Here is a 10,978-nt window from a genome sequence, read left to right as displayed (position 1 = left end):
TTATTCCAATACAATAAATGCGTATTTCTCGAATTAAGTTATACGAAACTTACTCATCATCAATATATTTTATTTCTGAAACGAAACGAAACGAAAACTGAAACTTCTAAAAATAGTTATTTTGAAGATTTTGGTAATTAGTTTGCTTGTCATAAAAAGACATTAATAGAATAGAACACGTGGTAAGGTAGCAGAGTGAGAAAAGATCGTAATTTTGTTATAAACTTATGAAAACACAACACATATTATTATTAATATTATCATCATCGTGATGTGTTTTCGTATCCTCGTTGTATTTTCGACCTACTAACATATTTTTCCGAATTTCCCTGTTATATGTTTGAACATAGACATACCTAATATTTTGAGAGTCGCTAGTATACTTGTGCATATAATAATTGTATCGGAAATATATTTCGATCTTTAATTTATTTTTTCATTTGAGTTCATTAGATCGATGGCACCTTTGTTGCAAAAACAAGCGTCTTGTGTTTTCGACCTATCTAAAAAACGGGTCAAAAGTCAGAAACGACATGCCGTACAAATCCGGAATTGGTTATAAATTTGATACTTAAGTTTATATCAAAGTGTTAGAGGCGATCAAACTTATGACTTAAAGAATTAAATGGTTAAATATACAACTATAAGATATAAAATATTATTTTGATGTCTTTTTTGGACAAGTTCTACACATTTCAGAATAAGGCACTTTGAAGCCTTGTATGGTCTTGTATACATTCATGTTTTTGTTAAATACTTTGGTTAATCCATTGTGAAGTGAGGTTGGTGAGTATTGTCTGTAATTTCCACTGACACTGTTTTTTTCTGTAAATAAAATTTAACTGATATTTTATTTTTTCAGTAAAAAGCTGTAAGGAGCATGCGTATTTCCGTATTCAAATTAACTTTAAGTATTACAACTAACCACCTGACAGTCATGTGACTTAATGACCTTGAAGTTAACTTTGCATGCAAAAAGACCTCTGCCATAAGTTTAGAAAATTCGTTTATTTTAGACCGATTCTTTTGGAAGGTAAAACTAGCATTAGTGAAAAGGGTACAAAAATGTGATATCAAATAAAAACACGTAAATACTTAATATAATAAATTTTATTTGAAAAATCTTCACCACACGTGGTATCATTTGCTATTGTTACTAAGTATAGCAGCCGAATATGACGTCATGCGGGCATGCGCAGCATACGGGAAGTGAAAGTAGAATTAGGTCGAAAACGTCAGACGGTCGAAAAAACAATACGAGACGATACGGTACTAATAACAAAATTCACTGCTTACGGTTTTCACTGTTGAGTTTTTATTCATGTGTTTACTCAAATTTTAAAACCATGTCCTATCGAATGATTTTAGGTATCTAGTTTTTGTCAAGGCTTTTTATGATTTTTAACCGTTTCCGATTAATTTGCGACATTCGTATGTAAAAAAAACGGTGTCATATGTTTTCGTATGAATTAAAAATCGGATCAGTTCACGTACAGGAAATGACTATATAATCCGGAAATTAGAATTTTCTAAAGTCGTGGTTCTGGTGATCGTTTGAATCATAATAAAGGTTATTCAATACTTTTCAGTGCTAGAAATAAATAGTAAATAGTTTTAGGTTGGTGTTTCATGTGCTGAAATTGTTACATTTTTATTTATTTCCGATTGACACCTAGTTTCTACAAAGGACATTATTTTTTTTGAAAACAAAATGCAGTTTTTAAAATTTAGGGTTTAAATGTAAAAAAATAAGACTGTTTTCATCTTCGTGTATCAAGGATTTATAAAAAGAATTGTCAATAAAATATTAAATAAATGGATTTTGGACACCCATTTTATATAAGAACCATGATGAATTTAACGTGCCTGTTTGTAATAAAAATCACCAAAAAACCACATGACAGTCACATGTCTTTAAGATCCGATGTCGTTCAGGCAGACGATATAGCTATACTTCATATAACCCCTAAGAATATAGCTCAACAACTATTCTAGTGAGGCATAATTTTGGCATTAAATAAAAATGGCCAATCTGGTCAGTTTTTATCAAATTTGTTCTAGCGTCTTTTAAAACGACTGAATATGTTTTAAAGATGTCAAGTTGTAGTGGTGTTGTTGTTCCAAATACAGAAACTTAAAAAACACCATAATATACGCGTGTTAAAATCGAAACCAATGAAATATGGATGATACAAAAATATATAACATACGAAAACATATGACCCGACGATAAATGACTTTATGTGAAACTGAAAGTGGTCATGTATACATTTTTAAATGTGTCATGTAAAATCTCTGACGAAATGTTTTCCCCTATATCATGTATATGTACCTTTATATAAGTTCTTAACATAAGGTACTAAGTAACTCACGATTTAGAAAAAATGTCAGGCGGGGACGAAATTCAATTGTATGCCGATTTCTCAGCTGTCAACCCAACTTAACTTGTCATGTTGTAAATCTAAATTGCTTTATCTTCAAAATGGTGTATAACACACTTACTTTTGTTGTCGGAATCATCCGTAGTAGCCCTACCCAAGTACATGAATTATGTTAATCTTAATTAATTTGTCTACCGACACAAAATTGGCAATAAACGTCTCGCAGTAAATGATTAATTATAAAAATTGTTTCAGAAAAAACTGTTAGTTTTTGTATGAATAGAACTTATCATTCATTTAGTAAAATTGTATAAGATACCGTGAAAAAAAATCTTATTTGTGGAATGTCTAACAAGTTACAAATTTTCTCATGATGTGAAGGTCATTCAGACTCTCTTGACTTTACGTATGAAATGAAACAAGATCAGATAACTCCGAGAATCATTTAGACTTTCCCATTGAATTGACCAATCGGTACCAAGATATATAAAGAGTTGTGACGCGTTTATTACCAATTCATCGTCGGTAGGGGAAATAATAACGATTGACATACTTGGGTAGGATTGCTATGGATGATCCTGACAACAAAAGTAGGCATGTTTTACACCATTGTGAGAATATAAATCAATTTAGATTTACGACATAACAAGTTTTAGTTGGGTTGACAGCCAAAAAATCAGCATATAATGGAATTTCGCCACCGCCTGACATTTTTTTAAAACACGAGTTCAGTAACTTGTGTTATATAAAGGTATATAGTTGAAAAAAGTTCTGTGGGTTGAAGGTGTTGTTGATATGTTGACATTTCAAGCTTATAAATCTTGAGTTCTGAAGATCTTTTTTAAATGTGGGTCCTTAAATTAGCCCAGATTCCTTTTCTCACTCTAAGTTACATCCAGGTGTATCCCAGTTCTGTCTAGGTTATTTGCTTAGATTTTATGATTAATGTGATTAACAGGTGCTATCAGGTATTGTTATTGCAAAGATTCTATGCATTTGTGGTTGTTGTTGTTTGCTATCAGCCATATTTATTTCTAGTTTATTTTTGTCATAAATGAGGCCCTTGGTTTTCTCTTAAATTGTTTCACATCCTGTCTTGTCATGCTTGTGGCAGAGCCTTGATATCTCACTCCATGTAATGGATTTTGCTCATAGTTGAAGGCAGTATGGTCTGAAATAGTTGTTATCATGCTTGTCCATAATTAACTGGTGGATAGTTGTCTCATTGGCATTCACACCACATCTAATTTTCATATTTACATGTATTTCAAATAGCAGTTAGTTGTTATTATTGTATTTATTGTATTTCAGATCTACAAGGATTGGCAGATACAAACTGAAAGATGTATCATGATGCAGAGACAGGATTTGCTGCTGACACATTTCAGGAAGGATCATTTGGAGAAGAGGCTATCAGAAAGGGTATATACTGTCTATATTTAAATGTTGATGAGAAATGTTATGGAATTAAGGAATTGAATTTGCATTTGAAGTTCAGGGACCAGATATATGTATCTCCTCCTTCTGTGCATGTATTATCATGATTATGACTATGCTACTAAGTAAACAATAAAAATGACTAGCAATACATCACTTCATAACAAACAAAATTGTAAACTTGTCAATTGTATAAAACTATCGATTAAGTATTCCATGTACTTGTAGTTATCATTCATATGGTTATTAATAGGGTGCTGTAAGAAAGAAATGTTTTACTCTGTGTTAAAGTGTTCATGAAAGAATTTCTCCCTTCCAAATCTCAAAAATTCTATAACAAATTTGAGATGTGTTTATGATATTGAATCTCACAATAATGTTTTCTTGGTATAATTTTGCAGATAAAACAATGCAAATTGTTCTATAACATAATAAAAAGAGTCAAGTTTGGACTGTCAGGTTTGTAGAGGTATCAGACCTAGTTCAGCTGCATATGAATTGACAATAATAGTTTTATGAGAATTATTACTGATGAATAATGTGATTGTTAAATTTATTTATATATTACAGGTTTTATACGAAAGGTGTATGGTATACTCCTAACACAGATTATGTTTACTTTATTACAGGTTTTATACGAAAGGTGTATGGTAAAGTCCTAACACATATTATGGTTACTATATTGCAGGTTTTATACGAAAGGTGTATGGTATACTCCTTACACAGATTATGTTTACTATATTACAGGTTTTATACGAAAGGTGTATGGTAAAGTCCTAACACAGATTATGTTTACTATATTACAGGTTTTATACGAAAGGTGTATGGTAAAGTCCTAACACATATTATGGTTACTATATTACAGGTTTTATACGAAAGGTGTATGGTATACTCCTAACACAGATTATGTTTACTTTATTACAGGTTTTATACGAAAGGTGTATGGTAAAGTCCTAACACATATTATGTTTACTATATTGCAGGTTTTATACGAAAGGTGAATGGTAAAGTCCTAACACAGATTATGTTTACTATATTACAGGTTTTATACGAAAGGTGTATGGTATACTCCTAACACAGATTATGTTTACTATATTACAGGTTTTATACGAAAGGTGTATGGTAAAGTCCTAACACATATTATGGTTACTTTATTACAGGTTTTATACGAAAGGTGTATGGTATACTCCTAACACAGATTATGTTTACTATATTACAGGTTTTATACGAAAGGTGAATGGTAAAGTCCTAACACAGATTATGTTTACTATATTACAGGTTTTATACGAAAGGTGTATGGTATACTCCTAACACAGATTATGTTTACTTTATTACAGGTTTTATACGAAAGGTGTATGGTAAAGTCCTAACACAGATTATGTTTATGTTTACTATAATACAGGTTTTATACGAAAGGTGTATGGTATACTCCTAACACAGATTATGTTTATGTTTACTATATTACAGGTTTTATACGAAAGGTGTATGGTATACTCCTAACACAGATTATGTTTACTATATTACAGGTTTTATACGAAAGGTGTATGGTATACTCCTAACACAGATTATGTTTACTATATTACAGGTTTTATACGAAAGGTGTATGGTATACTCCTAACACAGATTATGTTTACTATATTACAGGTTTTATACGAAAGGTGAATGGTAAACTCCTAACACAGATTATGTTTACTATAATACAGGTTTTATACGAAAGGTGTATGGTATACTCCTAACACAGATTATGTTTACTATATTACAGGTTTTATAGGAAAGGTGAATGGTAAAGTCCTAACACAGATTATGTTTACTATAATACAGGTTTTATACGAAAGGTGTATGGTAAAGTCCTAACACAGATTATGTTTATGTTTACTATAATACAGGTTTTATACGAAAGGTGTATGGTATACTCCTAACACAGATTATGTTTACTATATTACAGGTTTTATACGAAAGGTGTATGGTATACTCCTAACACAGATTATGTTTACTATATTACAGGTTTTATACGAAAGGTGTATGGTATACTAACACAGATTATGTTTACTATATTACAGGTTTTATACGAAAGGTGAATGGTAAACTCCTAACACAGATTATGTTTACTATAATACAGGTTTTATACGAAAGGTGTATGGTATACTCCTAACACAGATTATGTTTACTATATTACAGGTTTTATACGAAAGGTGTATGGTATACTCCTAACACAGATTATGTTTACTATAATACAGGTTTTATACGAAAGGTGTATGGTATACTCCTCACACAGATTATGTTTATGTTTACTATATTACAGGTTTTATACGAAAGGTGTATGGTATACTCCTAACACAGATTATGTTTACTATATTACAGGTTTTATAGGAAAGGAGAATGGTAAAGTCCTAACACAGATTATGTTTACTATAATACAGGTTTTATACGAAAGGTGTATGGTAAAGTCCTAACACAGATTATGTTTATGTTTACTATAATACAGGTTTTATACGAAAGGTGTATGGTATACTCCTAACACAGATTATGTTTACTATATTACAGGTTTTATACGAAAGGTGTATGGTATACTCCTAACACAGATTATGTTTACTATATTACAGGTTTTATACGAAAGGTGTATGGTATACTAACACAGATTATGTTTACTATATTACAGGTTTTATACGAAAGGTGTATGGTCCTAACACAGATTATGTTTACTATATTACAGGTTTTATACGAAAGGTGAATGGTAAAGTCCTAACACAGATTATGTTTACTATATTACAGGTTTTATACGAAAGGTGTATGGTATACTCCTAACACAGATTATGTTTACTATATTACAGGTTTTATACGAAAGGTGAATGGTAAAGTCCTAACACAGATTATGTTTACTATATTACAGGTTTTATACGAAAGGTGAATGGTAAAGTCCTAACACAGATTATGTTTACTATATTACAGGTTTTATACGAAAGGTGTATGGTATACTCCTAACACAGATTATGTTTACTTTATTACAGGTTTTATACGAAAGGTGTATGGTAAAGTCCTAACACAGATTATGTTTATGTTTACTATAATACAGGTTTTATACGAAAGGTGTATGGTATACTCCTTACACAGATTATGTTTACTTTATTACAGGTTTTATACGAAAGGTGAATGGTAAACTAACACAGATTATGTTTACTATATTACAGGTTTTATACGAAAGGTGTATGGTATACTCCTAACACAGATTATGTTTACTATATTACAGGTTTTATACGAAAGGTGTATGGTATACTCCTAAAACAGATTATGTTTACTATATTACAGGTTTTATACGAAAGGTGAATGGTAAACTCCTAACACAGATTATGTTTACTATAATACAGGTTTTATAGGAAAGGTGAATGGTAAAGTCCTAACACAGATTATGTTTACTATAATACAGGTTTTATACGAAAGGTGTATGGTATACTCCTTACACAGATTATGTTTACTATATTACAGGTTTTATACGAAAGGTGAATGGTAAACTCCTAACACAGATTATGTTTACTATATTACAGGTTTTATACGAAAGGTGTATGGTATACTCCTAACACAGATTATGTTTACTATATTACAGGTTTTATACGAAAGGTGTATGGTATACTCCTAAAACAGATTATGTTTACTATATTACAGGTTTTATACGAAAGGTGTATGGTATACTCCTAACACAGATTATGTTTACTATATTACAGGTTTTATAGGAAAGGTGAATGGTAAAGTCCTAACACAGATTATGTTTACTATAATACAGGTTTTATACGAAAGGTGTATGGTATACTCCTTACACAGATTATGTTTACTATATTACAGGTTTTATACGAAAGGTGAATGGTAAACTCCTAACACAGATTATGTTTACTATATTACAGGTTTTATACGAAAGGTGTATGGTATACTCCTAACACAGATTATGTTTACTATATTACAGGTTTTATACGAAAGGTGAATGATAAACTCCTAACACAGATTATGTTTACTATATTACAGGTTTTATACGAAAGGTGTATGGTATACTCCTAACAAAGATTATGTTTACTATATTACAGGTTTTATATGAAAGGTGAATGGTAAACTCCTAACAGATTATGTTTACTATATTACAGGTTTCATAAGAAAGGTGTATGGTATACTCCTCAGGGGCGGATCCAGGATTTTAGAAGGGGGGGGGGCAAATTTTTTTTGGGACCTTTTTGGGGCTAAAAAACATAAAATAAGTATAAAACGCACATTTTAAACGGTTCCTAATTTGAGCATGTATATTTTTTAGTTGCTGTAAAGTGTAAGGGTTGGACATTTTTGATGCTGTATTCTCCCTATTAATTGTCCATCATAAAATGATAGTATGGATCCAAAGCTATGTACTGCTATATTCATGATATTACACGTGGGACTTGTCAGTAAAAAATAAGCATGGAAAATTCTCGTTTGTTGTATGTTAGAAGTTAGAATAACCTCACAGATTTCTTTTTGTAAACCAGATATACGCTGGGCTATTCAATGAAATTTACAATACGACCGACACGATTTAAGAAAGACAAACAAGTACTTTTTATTCAAATGTTTGGTTGATATGTTTCACCCAACAAAATTAAGGGAAGTGAGGGGTTCCAAATTAGGGCCACAGTTTTTTAATTTGTTGGTTTACGGATTTTCGCCATGAAAAAGTCCAGTCGGTCGATCGGGAAAAAAAAAAGAAAAAAAAATCATCTTTGAAGACAGAAAAATATGCAAAATCAATATATATTTCACCTTTCTAACAATATGTTTGTTATGCTATTTTATCATCATTTCTTAAATTTTAGTTCGATGAAATATTATTGCTCAGCTGTTATAAACTACGCATGACATTGTCTAGTAATTTACAGTTAAAAAAAGGGGGTGCACGGACAAAGACGAAATTAAATCGTCATTTCAGAAACAAGAAAGATAGATTCGCGTAGCTCTTAATCAATTCCAAAAAACTTGGTAAATAATGATCTTCAAGCACAAAAACTGACAAAGAAAAAATGTAAAAACATCGTACGAAAATAAGTTTCAACAAACCTAATAGAATCTTCCACTGGAAAAAACGATATTATCGGGTTAATCTGTTGTCTCGCATTCCCGTTTTTTTATCCAAATGGACGATATTTTTTTTATTATCTATGAAACAAGAAAATTCCTAATGATTTGTTAATATTCAGTTCTTTAACTTGATCCCTTCACCCTGTCCAAATTTCGACAAGTCTATTTCTATGAGATGATGCATCTTACGGACTGATGACAAATAAGGGAAACAAACTTATTGTGTAATTGGTTTTAAACACAAGTTTCGTTCCGCAAAATTATTTGCGCAAACGACATTTCAAGGTCAGTTATAATTGATTTGTCTATATTTAGAAACGTAAACTGGAAGTTTTTTTTCACAACAGAAAGTGTTATCAATTTTTAGCTCACATGGCCCGAAGGGCCAAGTGAGCTTATGCCATCACTTGGCGTCCGTCGTCGTCCGTCGTCTGTCGTCGTCGTTCGTCGTCGTCTGTCGTCGTAAACTATTTCAAGAATCTTCTCCTCTGAAACTACTAGGCCAAATACTTCCTAACTTTAACTGAATGTTCCTTAGGGTATCTAGTTTATAAATTGTATCCGAAGTTTTGATCTATCAACAAACATGGTCGCCATTGCTAAAAATAGAACATAGGGGTCAAATGCAGTTTTTGGCTTATAACTCAAAAACCGAAGCATTAAGAGCAAATCTGACATGGGGGTAAAATTGATTATCAGGTCAAGATCTATCTGCCCTGAAATTTTCAGATGAATCGGACAACCCGTTGTTGGGTTGCTGCCCTGAATTTGAAATTTTGCTGTTTTTGGTTATTATCATGAATATTATTATAGGTAGAGATAAACTGTAAACAGCAAAAATGTTCAGCAAAGTAAGACCTAAAAATAAGTCAACATGACTGAAATGGTCAGTTGACCCCTTTAGGAGTTATTGCCCTTTATAGTCAATTTTTAACCATTTTTCATAAATCTTAGTTATCTTTTACAAAAATCTTCTCCTCTGGAACTACTGGGCCAAATTGAACTAAACTTGGCCACAACCATCATTGGGGTATCTAGTTTGAAAATTGTGTCTGGTGACCTGGCCAACCAACCAAAATGGCCGCTGTTACTTAAAATAGAACATAGGGGTCAAATGCAGTTTTTGGCTTATATCTCAAAAACTAATGCATTTTAAGCAAATCTGACAGGGTAAAAATGTTCATTAGGTCAAGATCTATTAGCCCTGAAATTTTCAGATGAATCAAACAATCCATTGTTGGGTTGCTGCCACTTAATTGGTAATTTTAAGGAAATTTTGCAGTTTTTGGTCATTATCTTGAATATTATTATAGATAAAGATAAACTGTAAACAGCAAAAATGATCAGCAAAGTAAGATCTACAAATAAGTTAATATGACCAAAATTGTCAATTGACCCCTTAAGGGGTTATTGTCCTTTAATGACAATTTTTCACAATTTGTTCATCATATTTGCTAACTTTAAAAAATCTTCTCCTCTAAAACCACTCAACCAAATTCAACCAAACTTCATTTGAATGATCAGTAGGGTGTATAAAATAAAGTTTGTGTTTTATTTTCTATTTCGTCAAAAAACATGGCCGAAGGCATTGTTTACCAGGTGAGCGATTCAGGCTCTTGAGAGCCTCTTGTTTTAGTGATTAATGCATTTCATTTCAAGAAAAAAAATATTTCAATTATTTTTCAGGGATAATGCATTTGTTAGGGTCTGCGGGAATAAAAAAGCATAAAAATTGAATTTTATTTTTATTCTGGAAATCGGCAAAATCGGGTCGCTGATCCGTAAACCAACAAATTAAAAAATCCTGGCTTAACCAAAGGCTACGAATGAGTCTAAAATGACAAAGAGTTTATGAATGACAGTCGACAAATAGAGACATAAAGGCCACACCCAGCAGCCGGTTGCAGTTTGGTCTTGAAAAAAGTATTAAACACAACAGTTCGCAACTGCAGGGAAACAGACATTCCAGTCACACATGCAATCCAAGTGAGCTTTTCTCATCACTTGGCGTCCGTTGTCCGTCGTCCGTCGTTATCTTCTACAAAAATCTTCTCCTCTAAAATTATTAG

At 31.7% G+C, this 10,978-nt stretch overlaps 1 protein-coding gene across 3 annotated transcripts in view; it reads left to right on the top strand.

Moving 5' to 3' along the window:
* Positions 1 to 10,978, top strand: part of LOC143064612 (protein lifeguard 1-like) — a 28,287-nt gene that overhangs the window by 234 nt on the left and 17,075 nt on the right. Inside the window, exons 1-2 of one of the 3 annotated variants that reach the window (XM_076237546.1) lie at positions 46 to 182; positions 3,693 to 3,803. In XM_076237546.1, the coding sequence (XP_076093661.1) occupies positions 3,725 to 3,803 (79 nt within the window). In that variant the 5' untranslated portion in view covers positions 46 to 182; positions 3,693 to 3,724. Of the gene's footprint in view, positions 1 to 45; positions 183 to 3,692; positions 3,804 to 10,978 lie in introns of those variants that run through there. The other 2 variants (XM_076237547.1, XM_076237548.1) reach the window with 2 other exon arrangements.

The sequence above is a fragment of the Mytilus galloprovincialis genome, chromosome 2 (genome assembly GCF_965363235.1).
Source record: "Mytilus galloprovincialis chromosome 2, xbMytGall1.hap1.1, whole genome shotgun sequence".
Classification (NCBI taxonomy): Eukaryota; Metazoa; Mollusca; class Bivalvia; order Mytilida; family Mytilidae; genus Mytilus; species Mytilus galloprovincialis.
Note: the sequence above shows the minus strand (reverse complement) of the source record. Positions and strands in the feature narration are given on the sequence as shown.